Here is a 21,542-nt window from a genome sequence, read left to right as displayed (position 1 = left end):
TCATACTTCACTAGAAATGTTATTTCATTATCCTGAGTATCAGCAGAGAATGCCTCAACTCCTGCAAAACTTGCTTCAGTGAACACTGGCTGTCTCTTACAGAGGCAGGTGAGAAATAAACTGTCCACAGGTACAAACCACAGAGAGGAATGTGCAAAACATTCCCTGGGCATTTTCTGTACAGTGATTTTCTATTAGAGGAAGGTCCCTCAGTGTCCAGTTCATGTGTTGTTATTCATCAGGTAGTTTTATATATATATTTATTTTTATATATATAATTTTATATATATATATATATATATATATATATAATTTTATATATATATATATATATATATATATATATATATATATTTTTTTTTTTTTGGCCAAACTATTTGAACTGTGAGGGTGGTGAGGTACTGACTGGACCAGACTACCAAGAGAAGCAGTGGATGCCCCATCCCTGGAGGTGCTCAAGGCCAGGTTGAGCACTGGGCAACCTGATCACTAACTCGGGGCAAGCGTAACCATGGCTGGGAGTTTAGAATCAAATGTCTTTAAAGATCCCTCCCAAACTGAACCATTCTGTGATTCTGTGACAGAGAAATCTAGCAAGGATACATAAAAAAAAATCAAGTCACCAATTAAGCTGAAACATGCAGGACCAAACCTAGAATTTTAAACTTGTTCTTTAAGAATATTAGGAAGCTATGCAGGTAAGAATTAATTTTTCTTATTCTGAGAACAGTAAATTGATTGTATGATTAGTTACTAACATACAGAAAGACGACAGAACATGCCCATATTAAAACTATACAGATGTCATGCAATTTTATATGAACTATACAGAAAAGATTTCATTTTATGTTTAAGGCAGAGATTGCATTTTTAAAATACTTCTATCTTCAAATTTAACCTAAACTAAACTAAAGTTGATTCACAGATGTCATAGGTTTTAGTTTAACAAAATAAATTCTGTTTTGCAATGATTTTTTTAAAAATATAATTCAAAAATCTTTAGCTTGTTCTGCAGCAGACAGCTCTCACACCTCTATTTATTGAGAAGGGCAAGAGGAGAAAAAGACGCATAGAATGAAGAGAGTGGCAGCATGTTGGAGGGATTCAATCTGTATCATGCAAAGTAAAACTGTATCTGAAAAGTTTCCAAGTCTTCACCATAATGAAGTAACAAGAAAAACAAGAAAGGAATAAAAATAAGGCCCTAACATTTAGGCTGCAAAGGAACTGAAAGTAGTTTGAGGTTATCAGCTCTAAAATATCTTGTACAATGTTGTCATATCACAGCAGACTTATGGCTTCACCGTGTATTTCCAGACCTTAAACATCTAAGAATTTTTAAGTGCAACTTTAATTTAGACATTTAAGTCTAGAGAAGACTGAGAGGGGATTTTATCAATGCTTATAAATAGCTAAGAGTGGATGTTAAGTGCATGGGGCCAGGCTCTTTTTGGTGATGTCCAATGACAGGACAAGGGATACAAACTGGAACACAGGAACTTCCATCTGGACATGAGAAAAATCTTTACTTTAAGAGTGACAGACCACTGGAAAAGGCTGACCAGAGAGGTTGTGCAGTCTTCTTTGGAGATATTAAAAAAACCTGCTTGGATGCTCTCATGTGCAACCTGCTCTAGGGAACCTGCTTTAGCAGAGGGGTGGATGAGATGATCTCCTGAGGTCTCTTCCAAACTCTATGATTCTGTGGATTTGGTAGTGTGTAGTACTGAGAAACTATTATCCCAATAATAACATTCTTATAAGAAGTTTCTTTAACATATACTTCCGATTTCGACTACTTTTTTTGCTTAGAGAAAAGTAATAAAAATAATTTCATTTTTTGCACTTCAACTAACTGTCAAAGAATAAACTACATAAAGAAGTGGCTCACATAAAATGTTTGTTACCTACGACTAAACTGTTTTATAGCATCATGCATGTTTAATCTGTGAATGCTGACCCACTGATGATTTTTCAGTAAGACAGATACTCAATTGGTAACACACATCTGCAATGCTTTTCTCTTCTACAGGCACCTCTGCTTGCTTTATTGTATAAATGGAAAAAAATATCTAACTAACACAAACTTTTTGAAAGACATAAATATTTTAAGCCCTCAAAAATAAACAAGGTAAATTATGAATTTTAAGACCTTTAGGACCCTAAGCTGTGCTAAGGATACCAGCCTTCAGCAAAACACTAATTCAGCTTAACTTCCAAAAATCTGTCAAAATGCACAAAGAGTTGAGAGGAAAAAGAGGATAAGGAAAAAAATAAAAAAAATTAAAAAAATAAAAGGTATCCACATATTATCTCATTCTTGCATTATTCTTAGAATAACAGAATGGTTGAGGTGGAAAGGGACTATCTAGCCCAAGCCCTGCTCAAGCAGGGACACCCAGAGAAGGGTGCCATACCCAGGACCATGTCCAGGCAGCCTTGAAGATCCCCAAGGAGGCTCCCTCAACCTCTCTGGGTAATCTGTGCTAGAGCTCAGTCACTCACACAGTGCTTTCTGATACTTAGAAAGAAATTCTGTTCCAGTTTGTGCCTATTGCCTCTTGTCCTGACACAAGACACACTGAAAGGAGCCTGGTTCTGTCTTCTTTGAACCTTCCTTTCAGGTATTTATTCAACACTGATGTGATCCCCTGGGCTTGCTCTACTCCGGACTGAACAGTTCCAGCTCTCCAAGCCTTTTCTCATGGGAGAGATTCTGCAGTTCCTTAATCATCTTGGTATCCTTCTGTTGGACACTTTCCAGTGTGTCCATGTTTCTTCTGCACGAGGGGCCCAAGACTCAACAGAGGACTCCAAATGTGGTCTCATCAGTACTGAGCAGACGGGAATGATCACTCTGCTGAGTGAGTGATCTCCTGACTAGGATATTTTGCCTACTCCAGCTAAGAGTACCATGAGCCTTCTTAAGAGCAAGAACACATTGCTGACTCCTGTTCAACTCAGTGTCCATCAGGATTGCTAGGTCCCTTTCTGTAGAGCTGCTTTCCATCTGGATTTCCAGAGCACGTACTGGTGTCTGGGGTTGTTTCTTCTCAGCTGCAGGATGTTGCATTTCTCCCTAATGAATTCCATGAGACTTGTCAGCCCACCTCTCCAGCCTGTCCAGGTCTCTCTGGATGGCAGCAGGGCCCTCTGGTGAGTCAGGCACTCCAATGAGTTTCATGTCATCTGTGAATATGCTGAGAGTGCACTTTACCCCATTGTCCACACTGTTAATGAAGATGTTGGTCAGGACTACAACCACTTTTAACCACTGGGGTACTCCACTCCTAACAGATCTCTAAACTGACTTTTCACCACTGATGATTACACTATGGGCCCAGATCTCAATCCACTTTACCGTTTGTTCATCCAGCCCATACTTCATCAGCTTTTCTGTGAGAATCTGATGGGGGCAGTGTGTCAAAAGTCTTACTGAAGCTCAGGAAGACAATATCCTGTACTCCCCCCTCATCCACCACGCTGGTCAATTCCGTGTAGAAGTTTATCAGGTTGATGAAGTATGGCTTCCTCTTGGTGAATCCATGCTGAGTACTCCTGATAATTTTCTTCTCCTTCAGATGCCTGATCCCATCATCTTTCCAGAGATCTTCATCTGGTTGTAGTTTCCTGGATCATCCTTCCTGCTCTTTTTGAAGATAGAAGTGGCATTTGCTTTCCTCCTGTCTTCAGGCTCCTCTCTCTGTTGCCACGTCATATTTATTAATCACAACTAATATCAATTCTAGCTTTAGACTTGTTGAACTACAGATGTAACATTTTGTCCATCTTTTCCAAACATTTATCCCAGGATCATCTTTGTCTCAAAATAGTTTTTTTACAGATATGCTTCACCTTCTTCCTTCTTTCTCTCTAGTTTTCCAGTTTCACACTTAGACTTCAATGCTTCAAATGACAAATGAATTCAAAATATGTAATACAATGGAACGATCTAGAATTTTTCAGTTCTGATCTCTTCTGGTTCTTTGAAACATTGTGTTAACATTATTAAAACAGCATCACCTATTCTCTTGTGTTTCATTTCACGTCATTTTTAATTCTGTATCAATCTTTCCTTCTAGCATAAAGTAAAACATAAGTTCTAATTGTAGAGGTGCTTATTAAGGAATACTCTTAATGAACTAAATCAAGCTATAGAAGCGCTTCTCCTTCTGAACAACACCATTAGCAAAATTTAGAAAGAAAGTATCTGGGTTTGTTTCCTTTCTTTCAAAATGTTCTTGTGGAAGAAAGAATTCCAAAACTATTATCTTACTTTTCCACTGGAAAAAAATTATCTAACCCTACAAAACTGCTGCAAAACCAGTATGTAAGTATGAAGAGGCAGAGTCTCTTTGTGGAACCACTTTGTGAATGGGTAGGACAATTGCAACAATTTACTGGAAAAATCATTCTACCACATTTACCACTGAACACAGCATATGGTTATTGCTATCAGAGCTTAAATTTCAGGATCAGTGAAGCTTAAATATTTAGAATCAGGCTAACTTTTTCATTCAATAAGATTTCTGCATTCTCTGAAGGAACATTACATGTTGTGCCCTACACAAGTCCTTTCCAAATCTTATACGGCTTTTTACTCACTCACCTAGGTGAATGAACTTAATCATTTAACATTTTTTTCCTTTCCAAAACACCTCACACTTTCCATCCTCTGTAGACTCTTGTGACGCTTCCATCAGTATTTCTACAATGCTAGCAATATTTGCATACTGTGAAAAATGGAAATTCTCCTAATCAATATGCAGTTTGCCTCTTAAAGAACAGACTTCATTTGCAAGAGAAAAAGTCTTCAGATCTAAATCTAGAACCTGTCTCACTAATCCTTTGCTTGGTGTCTCCTCCATCTTTGCTATTTACCAATACACACCTCAGAAGAGAGTCAGCTTATGAGATAGTAAAACTTGTATGGTAACAGAAAATGCTGAGAAGAAGAGTAGCAGAGAAAATTGTTACATATGGTTCACTTAGCTTATTCTTTAAACCTGAACTACTGAAGAACCACTGGTATTAAAAGACTAACTGTGAGTGTACAGATCTTCAGTAAAATCAAGGTGTATTTTTCCAACTTCAATTATTTACTAAGATAAATATACAAACTTAGCCAGAAATTCAAATAAATAATTTTAAAATCAAATCCAATCAAGTATCTCACAAATTAGCTTTCAGTATGGAAATAAAATTTTATTTTCCAAAATTCCTACCAGTTATTTCACTGCTTACATTAATACAATCTCTTTTAGAAGATGTCAAGATACATATCTCACTATCACTACCAAACACATAGTAAGGCAAAGATACCACAGATGTAGTCCATATGTGTTTGTTGTTAGTATTAGGCCATTAAATATATAGAACATAAATACAATCAGTAAATAATAGAAAATTCTTACCGCTTTGTACCCCATATCTGTTTTGCATGCTTTTCTCCCTGAAAACATTAGGATTCCTTGCCAGGATAGCTTGCAGCAAAACTGGTGTATCACCCTCTGGATCATCGCTGCCAAGGTTGTCTTTCAATTCTCTGTGATTGTGGAAGAAAGCAAATAAAGAATGAAACGTATTTTCAAATTTTAAGAAATGATTGTCAGATTAAAAAAAATGCTAAAATGAAAGAAAAAAATGTACTGCTAAAATAAAGAACAAAAAACTACAGAGCACTGTCCCTTCCCTGTCTTAATTGCTATTATTTTTTTATGTCTTTGTTAAAGATGGAAAGAAACAGTAGCCCTAAAGTTCTTCAAAATTAATACACATATATTCATGGTTGCCAGTTTCAAACACTTATGAAAGTATCTTAGCCCCACTTTCATATCTTGATCTTCTCCACTGATGAAGAACTCTTTGTGTAAAATTAAGAAAGTAGTCTAAGAGTGAAAATAAGGTATGCATGAATGCATAACATTCAGGTTATATATTTTATTTTAAAAAGGGAAAACGGCATATCAATTCCATCAGAACTATTGAAAATGTAATAGATTTTCTGTAAATACATCTGTGCTTTTATTGTTTTTTGGAAGACTTTTAATGGCTACTTCCATTTGATTAAGATAACTTGGAATATGTAGGAAAAAAACAATGCTGTCAACACAAAGCAATTCAAAGGACATATTGCGAAAAGAAACAATATATTCATAAACAAAAAGCAGACATTTGCTGATTCTCTTAATATCAAAGTTTGATAACTAAATCAGAATTCACATGGGTCTTACATGGTCATCACCAAAACTCTTCTTTGGGTAATATCAGGTATATAATTTATATATTTTACATTATTCAGCTATTCAGAACATAAATAAGTCAAGAACAGTCAAAATTAAGTTTGAACTCAAAACCAGCATTATGGAGATCAAAAAGAAAAACAAAAAAAAAGAATGAAGTTATACTTCAGAGCTACATGAAACAATTTAGTCTTACACAGTGGTAATCTGCTAAACAAACCTAACAAAAAACTTCCAAATTCCAATGTTCAGATTCTCACATCCTTCTCAACCTTAGATCATTTTAATCTCAAGGAACAAGGACAGCAATGGCATAAAACTGAAGTACAAAATACATACATGTGATCTGTTGACACCTGATTGAGACTGTGGATGAGCTGTGAAACCAGATTTTCATCCCTGCAAGCCAGAAGGCAGTTCACTTCTTCAGCTATTCGTCCATTGAAGAGCAGGCTCTTTGTTGTTGTAGCAGGTAAAGGTGATGGAAGAGGCAACTGGTTCAAAACTGTTATCAGAGGAGTGAGAGAAGTTCAGAAACATTTCACAGAACACAGTCACACAAATATTACTATCTCATATAGGTAAGAAAACAAACAATCCTGACAAATACACTTAAAATATAGAGCCGTTAATTACACTCTCAGTTTATTCCTCTGTTGTATTCATTTCTATATAAGTTGTCTTCTCAAGAGAAGGCAAATGACGTTGGTTGGTATGACTGTGGTAATTCAGTGAAAGTATCTATTCACAAGAATAGGAAAAAAGATTTAAGTGTTTTATGTAAAACACGAATGTTTCAATGGGATTACAAATAAGCATAGAACATTTACAGGGGCATTCTTACATTTATACGTCAAAGAAAGAAATATATCAAATCATAGGCCGTGACCAGGTGATTGGTAGGAGAAGAATAAGCCAAAAAGAACAAAAAATTCTCAAATGGGTCCAAAAAAGCAAGCTGAATCTGACTACCCAAACTTATTAAAATTCCAGGATGTAAGTTTCAGCTGAACAATTAGAAATAAATTAAAAAAAAAAAAAAAACAACGTAAATCAAATACATTCTTTCAGGTCTTCTATTTTATACTTGGAAATTCTGAAGGAAAAAAAAAGAAGGGGGAGATGCCAGTTGTTTATGTTGTTTTATTTTTCCAGTATAAAGCGTATAATCACTGTATGTGATTCCAGCTCCTTTCCACACAGAGAAAAAAAAAAGAGGGGAGTAGTCACAAGTCATTCTTTTTTACCTTCTCCCAAATCTCTAAACTTTACATGAAAATTACAGATAAAAAGCATAAACACACCTAAGCACAGCGTCTAATAACATCTAAACTAGTTCAGTGTTTCAAAACCCCTTGTGTGAGGGAATTTGAGCAGTGATTTCTATCAATTACGTATATTGACTTTTCTTAGGATCTTGTCTGTAAATATACTTAATGCTAGAAAATTTTCCATAGTTTGGAAACTCATGATTTGTAACCTGATGGTCCACTACTAGGCTCGCACAAACAAATACACATACACATATACTTATATAAGTAGCATCTTCCAATTTGATATTTTAGGACAGAAAAACGCAAAAAATATTTCAAGATTTTTTTTTCCTCAAATATATCAGTCTTGGTTTGTGTTGTCCATTGTTTGTTTGTTTTTAAGCTAGGAAATTAAACTCAATTTTGGGGTACGTAACTTTAGTTGCTCTTAGAAAGTTTTTCCAAATTTTAACAGTATCATAACAATCAGGAAAGAAGCCTCATAGGTCAAGCTGCTTATTTTCCTTAGCAGCCCTTTGCATCTAAATATTAGAGAAACAAAATTGAAGGAATATATTTCAAATACACAGCATATTTCACACTTCTGTTTCAATGAATGTATGATTTAAAGACGTCTTATTTTCTTCTTTATTTGTAGGGTACCTGTGTATGTTTCTCATGGATTAATTTAGTTCTGAAATATTTAAGTGCCAGGTTTACTTCAGATTGCATTGTTTTGTTTTTAACTTACATTTTATTAAATGTTAGAATTAGCATTATTTTATTTGAAAATATTCTATTTACAAGTTAAAAATTAAAGTTGCAACAAAACAAAAGTAATCTTTTAAATGCCAAACCTAATTCAAATCAGATTTTTTTTTTTTAGTAAGTAACTTTTAATATTTTTAGTAGTTTGAAAATACAAATATTTACCAAAAAGGTAAAAAGCAATATATTAAAGACCAAAAAAAAATCCAAGAGTACTTACGGTCGGTAAGACTAGCAATCCCTGCAAGAGTAGTGATGGGAACATGAGGCATATCCCCATTCATCCTGAAGTTCTGGGATGGTAGTGCCTACACAGATATTTTAGTTCAGGTGCCAGCTATCATTACTTTCCATCTCCCAAGCGCTGAAAAAAAAAAGAAAAAGAAAAAAAGAAGCAACAAATTACAATGGTAGGTTTACTTTCAGTAATATAAATGAAGCGCAGGCCATAACCTCAGTAACATACTCAATAAATTTTTTCAAGAGTAGGTAGAACAATGTTAATTTAAACATTAAATGGCATAAAGCAGTCAAAAGTCTGAAGTCAGAAGCAAAGCCCTTCAGCAAAAACACTGCAAAATAAGGCAAAGAAAACATTTTATCAGGTTATACAGTACCAACAGTCAATATCTCATTATTAGAAGTACAAAGTATTAAAACAGCTAATGAATTTTACATCTTATTTTGAAAGAAAATTGGTAGCAAAACTTCCATTGCATTTTACTGCAGTGGAGAGTACATAATCCATAACCAGCTTAAGTGATGAACTGCTACATTCACTCCTCAATTTTGGAAAAGAAAATATTTTTCATAGACAGAGTGGCTACTAAAAATAAAAGCAATAATATACAGACATAAAAATGAAGAAAACTGTGAAAAATTCAAAATCTTAAGAGTATTTTCAAAGAAGTATCTACTTCAAAATTATTCTGAAAATCTCTGGGGCAAAACTATTGCTAGCAACTGTATCTCCATTTCACAAAAAAGAAAGGCTTAGTCCTACTAAAGAAGTTTGGTTATTTACTGTAAAATAGTACAGTTTGTATTGCACAAATTAGTAAGTATTTCTTAACTGAGATCTCACTATGTAAAGATTCCAGCTATAATGAAGTCTGCACTACTTAAAAAAAAAAAGTAAAAATAATTTCAGCTGCAGTGGCATAACAACAAAATTTACAAAGATGACACACCACGATTTACTATTAGATAACACTAATGAAATGAGAAAAATTGAGCATGGTGGTGTATAAAGACAAACAAAATAAATTAAAGGAAAGGAACTTGGTATAAATATATGTCTATCTACTATGGACAGTTGCCTGTGTTGACAGTTTCTTAAATAGAAAGACTTCCTCCATAAGTAGACGTTGTCTACTGTTGACGCTGAAATTACTCTTACTCTCTTTTCATGTCATACCAACAGCAATACATAAGACAATTTTGCAACAAATACATAGAGATTCCAAGCAAGAGAAGAAAACAAGGTATAAAATTGTCATGAACCATGGAAGCTAACTTTGCAACTTCTCTACCTACACATAACTGAATTATTAAAAAAAAAAAAAAGCCAACAATGAGGTTAAAGAGACTTGACTTCCTTTGCAGCACTCACCATAATCTCATTATTACCAATAAGTTACATTTGTTTATTAAAAATATAGTTTATTAGATGTGTGAAATCTAGCTAAAGAAATGGTTGCAAATGGATATACTGGATAGTTTGAATTTTTAGGTTATTCTGCTTTGCTTTAACTAGGAGGAAACAGCCTTCATGCACCCAGTGTAGTTTCAAGTACGTACTTCAAACACCTGAAACTAACACCAACATATGCAGAATTTCAGTGGTTTCTTAGTTTCATAAATAAAATTTTCTTTAAAGAACAAAACTACAACCTTCCTTGTACCATGATGAGTCTGCAACAGCAAACCCACAAGCACTACTAATAATTTTAGTATTTTGCCATGTCAATAACGTTGGAAATCTGGTGAGCAACTACTGGAGGAAGAAAAAAAAACGTTATCACTTTCACCTCCCGATTGCCTGGGTAAGGCGTAAACATCTTACATTAGTAAGTTTTCTTCCCTTACTTTTACTGCCACAATAATTGAATTATATAGATGGGAAGAATTCATCCAGACCATTAAATTAGAAACTTTCTCCACAGCTACACAATTTGAAATGAGATCCTAAGTGGCAAGCTTAGGATGGTCAGTGGAGGAGGAAATTTTCATTCTAAGAGAGCAGAAGGGGTTAGTTTGTTTAGCTAACAAAACAAAGGTTAAGAGGGAGGTTTCTTCCTATGTATAGCAGACAAATAAGGTTGAAAAGGAAGAATGCTAAAAACCAATCCTGATGTAATAATAAACAGAGGCATGAATACTAGCAAGCAAGGTTATCAGAGCTGCCCACCAGCAGAGCAGCTGAAACCGCCTTCTCCTTAGAGAAGGAATAGACTTAATAAACATCTTTAATTTAAGATGGATCATGCAGATGTTAGAGAAGAGACAGGATGTGGTTGCCTGCATCAGCAAGCAACTAAGCACAGTGACTCAAGAAGACACTGAGAGCGCTATGTTTTTGTAAGTATGATGATGTGAGTAAACAGATGAGAGTAGGAAAAAAGACAATAAAAGACAAAAAAATTGACTGATGGGGTTAAGTGATGATACTTATTTATACTACAAACATAATGTGAAGAAACTACATGGGAATATCTGAGTCCAAAGATTGCATTTGTTATGTTAAGTGCAAAATTGAATCTTATACAAATGGCAAAAAAAAAAAAAAAAAAAAGTTGAGAATCAATTCCGGAACTGGAGAATCAGGTCCATTGAAACTATAATTACAATTTGTTGTCAAGTGAGGAATATTAGTAAAATCACTCATTCAGGAAATTTAAAATATCAATCAGCTAGGGTAGAAAAGCTGACAACTCAAGAACAGGCTCTTGCCTTCAAACTACCAGAACAGCATGCAATGATTAATGGTTTGACAGATGGACAAGGTTATATTGTTGTTGTTTCTTTCATTCCTGGACAACAAGAATTAAAAGTAATAAATTGGAGCAACTCACTGTTAGTCAAAGAGAAACAAAACTTACTAATTTTTAGATAGTACTTTACATTATCATCTTTGTAGAGTAGCTACCATTGGAGGCACAGAATTCCTACCTCCAGATTGAAAAAAAATGAAAGTGTATTGTCTGAGTTACGGAAATTAATAAACTGCTGCATTATTTAGCTTCTAAACAACGAATAAGAGTGTAGTAGTTCAAACAGAGAAGTGCACAATTTACATATACACAAAGCACATCTTGCATATTCAGAATACACTTAATTATTCTTGCTCTCTCTTGGAAACAGAGAATATGTAAAACTTACTCCAGGGAGAAAAAAACTGCAGAACACAATGGAAGTGATACAAAGAACCCCTTAGTGAGGGAAAACAGTGAAAGGACAACATATTAAGAATAATATAGGAAAAGACACAATCATAAGACATAAGCAAAAAAGTGCAGTCATGACTAGATAGCATTAAAAGTGATATTAAAAGAAAAAGCTTATCCTATTAATAATGTTTTTTAACTACTCTTTTTAAGTACTGATTTAATATGTTGGTTTTTGCCTTCATTTTTTGTCAGTTATACATAGATCCTCCTTTACTGTAAATATACATTCCAAAGAAAATTTGTAACAAAAAGATAATTTTTTAAAGCTGATTGCTTATTTGTTCTTAAAGGGGATGATAAAGTTAATACTTTATACTAATGGTTGATAGAATAGTTCATAAATAGAAAATACTGACTGCCTTCAGTACAGACTATGCTGCACTGAAGGGGGGTGGAGGGGTGGGAGCGGGAGGAAAAAGAGAGGGAAGAAGGAAACAAGCTGAGTTTGTTCTGTTTTCATTCTTACTTTTTTTCCTCTTCCCAAACATTGCACCATCTGACTTTCAAATAAAATTGCAGGACTCCACTGATTATTGCACATAAAGTTGAAATTCTGCATTTATTAAATGTTCCTCTTTATTGAAATACGTTCTGATGTTCCTTAACAAAAATAAGGTTTTTTTCCCATGGCTTAACTTTGTTCATGCATGAGAGCAGTGGAAAACAACATAAAGGAGAGTTGGCTTGTACACAGTAACACACATGTTAAGTAGTAGTAAGTCAGTATGTTCTGTCAGTTTTGTAACCAAACTTGGGATTCAGAAATTAAACATACATGCTAATATGTTTAAAAGTTTCATTCCTCATACTACAGAGTTTGCTTTAGCTTCTAAACAAACTTTTCTTTAACTTTTAAATCTCTAGATTTAAAAATCAAAGTAACAGCAACAAAATACTTATATATGACTGACCTAATATGCTCCTGCGAAGATTAAAGATAATATTAAGTGAATTAAAATTAAATTCCAAGAAGGGCTATGGTATTACTCTATTTTTTTAAAATCATTCAAATAAAAAGAATATTTTAAATACATTACATTTCAGTTAGTTGCAATTATCAAATCTTTTAAATATTTTCACTCAAACTAAAAAGCAGTTTTCAATTCTTGTATGTGCAGCAGAACAGTATTGGTATAACCACAGCACCATGCTTAAAGCTGATGTCTGCAACTGCACCTCACAATAAACCAGCACAACTCACCTATCAGCTATCTTTAATTTAAATGAGCAGTGAAGTTTTTCTTATCTTCACAACATCATCAAACATATAATAAACCATAAATCGTTTAAACTTCCACATTTGGCAATAATTTGCTTTTCTCATTAGATACTATGTTTATATGAATCTCGTCCAGCTATCTATCTGTAAGGTAGTGCCTAAGGAAAAAAGTATCACTTCAGAAATGAAGCGAGTCAAAAGGATCATGAATTAACACCCTCTACTTCTCATTTGCAAAGATACTGAGTCGGAATAAATAACAATGCATACCCACAAGAGGGCAGACTTCTGGCTTCCAAAGCAGAATTACAGTTTAATACAACTACACGAAGTCTGCTCCAAGTTTCCTGATCTAAATTCTTTCCCGATCAATGCTTCATACTAAGAAAAGAGTGAAGGTTCTTAGCACTAAATCCATCTTCGGAAAGTCAGCATCAAAAGTGAACAGTAATTAATCACTGCTGGAACTGTCTCAAGGTTAAAATAGTAATGCAAGGAATTTTAAAGCTGCCTCAAGTGAATCTAGCTTTAACAACCAAATGGGAATGAGCATATAACAGACAGAAGGAGGAAGTGGTTGGAGAGTCAGAAATCAGAAAATCTCATTTCAAAAGCCCATGAAAACACACCATCAGAAAATTCAAGTGTTATACAGTTTGGTCTCACCTTCTATAATTTCACCTATGGAAGGGAAAAAAAAGGAGTAGGGGAAATTAAATTTGAAAATACAGATATAGAAATCCCACAAGCACAGAATCGGATGAAATTCAGTTTTCTAGTGGAATCTGTGTTTGATTCATAAAATGATCAACTGGTGGAATGTGAGGGATGCTGATAAACCAAGTGAAAGATGAAAGAGTTTGAGACAGAAAATGTCTAATACCTATCTAATATCATTTCCAAATCAGTGTAACAGTATCTTCCTAAAACAGTTCCAGTAATAACTGCTCAAATTACTAAATAACTGCTATAAAAACAGCTGTAGGGACATGTAATATACTGAGCCAAGTGTAGGTTCTTTCTGGACAAAGAACTATTCCAGCAAAAGCATCACAGCAATCAGTTTCTTCCTCTGTGACTGCAACCATCATCCTTTGCTCTGATGCTTTGTGCAGCCCAAGTGCTACTAGCTACAATAACACCACTGTACATGACAAGAAACATCAGTAAAGATGGTGGAAGCATCTGCTCTACAAAATATCTGTGGATTCAAGGACAGTGTCCTTAGAGTGAGACCATATGTATAGGTTGTTTTTTTTTTTTACTAGGGTAAACAAACATAAGACTTAATTGTGATTTACATCTGTAACCACCCTTCCTGGCATGGGAGGGAAGGGAAATTAACATAATCAATCAAACAACAACAAAAAAAAATTACATCACCAAAAACCAGACAAAGTCCTGAAAACAAATTCTGCAGGTAATCTGCAGCATCTGTGATCTACATCACATGACTGTATAGCAGGAAATGTTGACCATTCATTACTATCTTGCAATTAAAAAGAGTAGAAATTCAGTAAAACAGTTTCCTGAAAAGAAGGAGCAAGTCCCCCAACAATATTAGGACCTTTTCTGTTAAAGCCATTTCCTTCTTTTACACACAGGAAACTTTTCCCATTCATTCATTTTAATTTACATAAAAATTAAAAAAAAAGAAAACACATACAAAGCATTCTACACCTAAAAGCAACAACTCAAATATTTAATTCAGACTTGTTCAAACTAAGAACTCTTGAAAAGGAGCAGATATTGAGATCTTTGTATATTAAAATTTAAAAACTAATTAAAAGCTTATTCGTTTGGCAAGATGACATCTCAAAAAATTGTAGAAAAAAACAAATTATATTTATGAAGTATTGAGATGATCAACATGTGAAGCAGCAAAAGAAGAAAACAGAAGTTCTGCAAGCATTGATTTTCATGGAAAATGCCTAGTGCACTGATCAAGCTTAATAACCAAGAACACTGCTCCATAGAAAAATATATTTCCTGCTATTTCATTAGAGAAGTGAGGCAAGATGAGCCTTTCTGAAGACCATTTACTGTTACATAGATCAGCTGTCATCTTAAAACATGAGAATTAAAAATCTAAATGAATGGAACAAAAATCTTGCACCTGGATCCAAAACAAGATGCTACTGGCTACTCCACATGAGAGAATTCATGCAAGATAGAGTCTTACTGATAATCCACACCTAAACAGAAGAACTGACATGCTTTAAAAGCTAAACCGTTACAACAACAACAACAACAATAATAGTAAATAGAAGTACACTTTTTTTCAGGCACAATTACTTTAAGAACTATTAGACATGAAATATGTCAGTTATGTTCACCAGTTCCGCAAAATGAAGCGGCTAAAACTTTTTTAAGGAAGAATTCATTTATTTAGGGAGTTTAGTATTGGTCCTTTGATATCTTTTCAAACTCTATGAAAATTGTCTTCAAGAGCCTCTTCATGTGGAAGATTCAGACATCACTGAGAGCTACTATTTTTGTCCTTTACAAGCAAAAACAGAATTAAGATGTAAAAAAAAAAACAACAAAAACCTTCTTTACTTGGAAGCACTCATGATATTAAGCATAGCTGAGAAATTTTCAAAGGGAAGATCTCAAAACACTTCAGCAGTTCATACATTTTATTTCCCTTCTACACTACATATTCCTCATGCAATTTTTATTGCAGCTAACAAAGTACACCTACAGTTGTACTTGTTTAAGTGAGAATAGCAGTTTTGCTTGCTCAGAACATAAGCAACAGCTGATATTAGACACAGTTAATAGATATGCATAATAGTAAGATAAATTAAAATGGTTCTGTAAGCCAGTACTATCCAAAGGAGAGTACTTTAGACTAGAGAACACATATTTGTTACTGAAATACTTGTGGCAGAGGTATGAGAGCGGATGTACTTCTGTTGCTGCAAAAGTAATACCTTCTGGTTATTTGCACGAGAACTACAACAGATACAAACAGCACAATAAGGCTATTTGATAGAGCAAACTCTCAGCTAAAAAACACGACTTTTCGACACAGTCAATGCCATTATCTGCATTTTCACTACTGATGAACAAGAACCTGCATGCTGTGCTTGTAAAAATCTGCTCCAGTAGAGGTGACCCACTGCTGCTGTCACCACTACTGAAACACAGCACCCGCCACCGCACTCTGTCAACATCCACTGTTCAGTCTCCATAAACATACGGTGGAAAATTTAATGTAACACTGGTGAAAAAGTTCAGCCTCTATTGCCATACCACCAACACCTGCCCCAGTGTTGTGGACTAACATCATAAAACAGGAGGTATCTTTCAGAGACGTCCCAGTAATTATTTGTTTTTTTCAATCTTTTCCTGAACATCTCATTTGTTAGCTGGTCACAATGCTGCCCTTTTCTAAAAAATACTGTGTGTTTAGTTTATTTATATTTTACAGGCTTTTACAGACTCTCTTTAATTGGGCTGGATATTCAAACAGGAATGGCTGACAATTAAGCGAACAAAACCAACGTAATTATGGAGTTTTTTATAACTCCTATTCTTAAATTTCTGTCCTTGAATTACCTCAAATGATTCAAAGACTTTACTAAACAATACTGGGGAGCAATAAGCCTGCTCAGACAGTAGTTAATTTCACACAAGTCTTGCAGTCTGTTTATTTTTGCCTCTTTTCTTTTAGAAAACAAAATACCTATAAACTTTTTACACACTAAGAAAACAGCTGTTCAACTATAATATTCTTTAGACAACCACAATATCAACAACAACAAAAAATATTATCTATAAACATACTTAGTGTAGTACATTTCAAAAGTAACTCACTGTTTTTCTGGAATACTGGAATTAATACTGACCGCTAACATGTTATTCCTTTTGCCCCAATACTCATCTTGTTACCTATTCTTCCGCTTAAGCTCCATACATATCTAGGACAGATGTTCTACAACAGTGGGGATGGTAGGATGACTTTTATTTTTGAAGTGGTATATTAGTTACCTTCACTGTCTTTGAAACTTCCACCCTTTGTAAAAGTATAACTGAAAAGCACCAAGATTTTCAAAAATCATTTGAGTGTGGCACTTAGAGAGAAACAAATGCAATGACCATTTGGCAGAAGATGATTAAACAATTCAGTGTTTTTATTAATTATGTGCAGGACCACAAAAAAAAAAAAAGCTTTGTGCAATACAACAGGACAGTGCAATTACAAGTAAAGCAATTAGCTTTTATAGCTATATAGTATTCACGATGCAAAATTTGCTGTTTGATTCATTTTACAAGGGGTATATTCCTCATCCAGCGTATGGATTAAAAAATTCAAGAAGTTCTCTAGGAAAGTGTCCTACATCCCACTGAAATTCAACTGCTATTGCGGGTTTTCTACTGTCTGTAGCTCAAAGGTGATAGAAGTTTCTAAAGTTCACAAACAATGCTGAAAGGAGGAATGCAGTTCCAAGAAAAAAAATTTCTCTAAAGAGATGTCTCTTTCACTTTCTGATCACTTCTGTATCCTAATCTCAGTAGGCTGTAGATACTACAAATCTCAAAACAAAGAGATCAATTGTGGCATTTATCTGCAATCTGGTCACAGGCTATGCACTCTTCAGTCAAGTTCACACTTTCTAACTTCCAAATTTCCCTAAATTTACAATGTCACAGCATAAACAAATACTCGATCTGTAAATATCAGATGGCATCTGAAAATTACAATGCTCACGCACAAAAATATATGGGGACTTTCAATGTCTGACCTCAAGTATCGAAGTTCTCAGCTCACCTCCACTGGGTATGGCAGAATAATTTCACAAGTTATCAAGTTTAGCAGCAGTACAAAAAAACACAGAGTAGTTGTCAAGAGCAAAAGCATATTTGCAGAAGTAACAACGTGTAGCAAAATAACAGCTAAACATTTGTCTGGATAGGACTATCACAACCTAGCTACTACTGAACAAGCACAAGAAACAATACTACTATGAAGAAAATCTCCTTATCCATAGAAATTCCTGAAAACACTAATCTGATTTATTTCTCTGTTCATAAAAGAGATTCAACTACCCCAAAATAGTCTGGAAATTTTTGTCAAATTTAAATAGTGTTCATTTCATTAAACTTAATTTTACAGTGAAGTAAAAACAACTGAATTCAAACAACTCATTTTGAATGAAAACATAAACTCTTTTCTTAATGTAATCCACTTTAAAATAATTTATTGTGTTAATTTACATTAGAAGCCTTAAGAGTCTTGATGAAGACAAGGCTTGTGTAATGCCTTTATTTTTTTGACAAAATGAATTTATATGTCTTCAAATAGATCAGCTGAATAAAAACATATCGCTTATCTGTTTCTAGTTTCATCTAGAAAAAACTTAAGTTCCACACTGTGAACTCTAGCCAAAACTTCTATAACTTCTACTATTAATGTAAACAGGATAAAAGTGCACAGAACAAATAGAAGATTCACTGTGACTTTTCAGCATTGAATCACTACTAATCTTGAGGGGAAAAAATGTCAAAACCAAGGCATGTCACTGGAGACCAAGTAAAACACCGCAGGTCATACAGATTAGATTGCAGGTTTTCCATAGTAAATGCACTTCATTTTTATTTATTTATTTTCTTCCACATAGAAGAGCAGTGCATAGTCATAACACGGGGCAAACAAAATAATTGAGAAACTACCCCTCTGAGGAACTGTGCTGAAAGTATAAGCACTGATGCCAAGCATAAGCTGCTTCAAAAGTAATGCCTCCTATTTTATGATGCTGGTTCACAATGTCAGAGGCAGATGTTGGTGGGATGGCAGTGGAGGCTGAACCTTCCTGTCAATATTCCATTACATTCTGTTGCTGTATGACAGATGGCAGCAGACAGGCAGTCTGACAGAAAGTCATGTGTCATGGAAGAGTGGATGAAGCAACTCAATGAATAGCTCCATTAGAAAAAAATGGTACCCACTGATATTCACTGACACTTGCTGAATGTTTATAGAGACTCAACAGTGGACGTGAGCACAGTGAGGTGCGGGTGCTATATTTCAGTAATGGCAACAAGAATATGAAAGAAAAGCCATGTTCTGAATGATCATGCACAGCACAAAATGGAAAGCATTTTTAGGTGACTTAAAGGAAACCCTACTCTTATGCTTATTATTTTCACTGTGTCCATGATGTATGTATTAATCCCCTTCCTGCATTCAAGCAGGTATTTCTGCAGAGCTCTCTTTTTCAGTACACAATATGAGGAGCAGCAGAAAACAAGTCACTTAAACTTAACAAGACTAAAAATTATCATCAAGCTATGCTATAACTAATCTTTACTACATTAAATGCCTTTCAGTACCAAGTAGGTACATTGTCGATGCCAATAAACGTTATAAAAGCACTGTATATACTTGTTCTTCCTTTACTCTCTTCCCCCTGTCCCATTAACACCCCTGAATGGAAAAGAAGGAATAAAGAACTGCTAGTGTGTTCACAAATCCCCAAGTTTGTATATATTTTTCTAAAAAAAATCGGTATTGTTGAGGTTGGAAGAGAATTCTGGGGCCACCTTGTCCAATCAACTGCTCAAGAAAAGACTCCAAAAGTACACTGTCTAAACACTTGGAAAAAAATAAAAATTAAGTTGTTAAATTTTAAAAAAATAATAATGCAGTTGAATAGGCTACATAATTTTCTTGAGCAGTAATCCTCATGTATGACACATAGCTACCTGACTTTCTCAGTAACAACATAAATCTGAGAGACAATTCAGCCACTTAGACAACATATTTGATTAAAATCTAAGGCTCCATATTCCAAAGATGAAATGTGTAAATAAAACACTGAGGAATATCAGTGTAGCTTAATATTTTCAGCAATTCCAGAATACTGTTTTATTTTCCAACAATAAAAGAGCAAGTCCATTCCCTAAAGTTCATCACTAACTCTAAAAAATAAACCCATATGGAAAACAAGTTAACATGCATTAACACAGAAACACATAATGCCCTGAGCTTCTTTATGAACAGTAAGAGAAAATGAAAAGCTAAAGTAAGATTAGATTGAATCATTTCCATTAAAGCTGCTCTGCTGGATAAAAATCTGTAAGATCTCCTCTTTTCAGGTAATCTTTCTCCAAGATCACAAACTATAATGCCTTTGATCTGCTGAACTAACCATTATTAGCAGAGAATTATAGATTCTCACAAAGCATTTGCTTCTGAAGTCAATATTTAACAAAATGTTTTGGTCAGTTGCTCAATTCTTCCAAAGTAACTTTGATAGTGTGCAAGTGACACACCTGATTTTTTTTTTTTTTGTTTGTTTGCTTCAAAGCAACGGTCACAACCTTTGTATATGATTTAAAAATGCATATGGCTGCTCATAACGACCATCTGGCTTCCCTCAATTCAATTCAGTCTTCCAGGAAGACTTTGCAAGTCAGCATCTTCTTCTCAAGGTGTTGTTCCTCCAAAGCCTGTCCAAGGGTTAAAAAATAAAACAAAACAAAACAAAAAAAAACATCACAGAAATAAAATCAGCTTCTTAAGATACTGGTTCTCAGAAATGCTGTTACCAGACTTTGGTACTTCTTCGAAAAAACAAAGTCCTTGGAATCACCCTTTTGCATAGATTTTGAAACTTGATGGGAAAGGGACTAGGGCTTGCCATATTCCTTGAGCTTTCCCAAGGTCTCTTGTTTCAGGAAGCAGTTTTGGTATTTAGCCTTCATAAAGCTTCCAATGCCTCATAGAAATTATATTTCACAAACAGTATTATACGAGATGCTCACTCTTGGAAAGCTGTAAGAAATCACTGCCATAAAATTTCCATTATGTTTTTCTATCTTTTTAGAAGTAAATTTAACAAGAAATACTTCACTGCTTATTAATACATAATAGACAAGAAGGTTTTTTAATATTAAAGGAAAGTTAAATTCCACTACATATCGTAGAAAAATAAACTTTAGCTGGTAACCAATTCAAGGGGATAATTTGAGGAAACTGGAAAGATTCACAGCACTAGTCTACAGTGACAGCTTTCTCTGTAGTCATCTGGGGCATGGCTCAATTTTAAAAAGTGTTTAGCAGAACCGTTTTTTTTCCCCCAGATTAATACTGAAAACAGAAGACAATAAGTCTCAGGTATATTTACAGACGGTTCTACAAGCAAATGCATTATATCAGTAAGTACAAAAATTGGAGAGCATAGCCACTTACAATGCATAATTTTTATGAAAATTTAAGCTCCAATGAAATATAACAAAATCAAAGATACAGTTCAAAGGCAAGCAACTATTTTTGGTTTCCATGGGATGTCAGTATCACTTTTTATAATCGTGTCTTGTCCTCTCAGAATTGATACAACTACTTTCACAGTGAGATACGGAAAAAGCCTAAGTCCAGTTTCTCATTACCATGTTTGTTCCTTAGTATGAAGTGTCAACACAAACTGCATAAGAATAGTAGTATCTGGCCTTTAAGCTCAAAGCATTGTTCTTATACGGGAGAAAGTTGCCTTCACAATTTCCAATAACACAATGAAGATCTTTTAAACTGATGCTTTAAATCAAAATTCTATTAATAAACTTGTTCTAGATGCCATTGAACCAGAAGAACCCAATGGAAATT

At 34.4% G+C, this 21,542-nt stretch overlaps 1 protein-coding gene across 4 annotated transcripts in view; it reads right to left on the bottom strand.

The window, feature by feature from the left end:
- NIPBL (NIPBL cohesin loading factor) overlaps nt 1-21,542 on the bottom strand; it is a 161,407-nt gene that overhangs the window by 91,646 nt on the left and 48,219 nt on the right. For all 4 annotated transcript variants that reach the window (XM_085214265.1, XM_085214267.1, XM_085214264.1 and 1 more), the window contains 3 exons: nt 8,484-8,627; nt 6,582-6,747; nt 5,415-5,545 (listed from right to left, as the gene is read on the bottom strand). In XM_085214265.1, the coding sequence (XP_085070391.1) occupies nt 5,415-5,545; nt 6,582-6,747; nt 8,484-8,547 (361 nt within the window). In that variant the 5' untranslated portion in view covers nt 8,548-8,627. The remainder of the gene's footprint in view (nt 1-5,414; nt 5,546-6,581; nt 6,748-8,483; nt 8,628-21,542) is intronic.

This window comes from Meleagris gallopavo, chromosome Z, assembly GCF_905368555.1.
Source record: "Meleagris gallopavo chromosome Z, MGAL_WU_HG_1.1, whole genome shotgun sequence".
In the NCBI taxonomy this organism is placed as follows: Eukaryota; Metazoa; Chordata; class Aves; order Galliformes; family Phasianidae; genus Meleagris; species Meleagris gallopavo.
The sequence above is the reverse complement of the archived record's forward strand: the minus strand, read 5'-3'. Positions and strand labels throughout refer to the sequence as shown.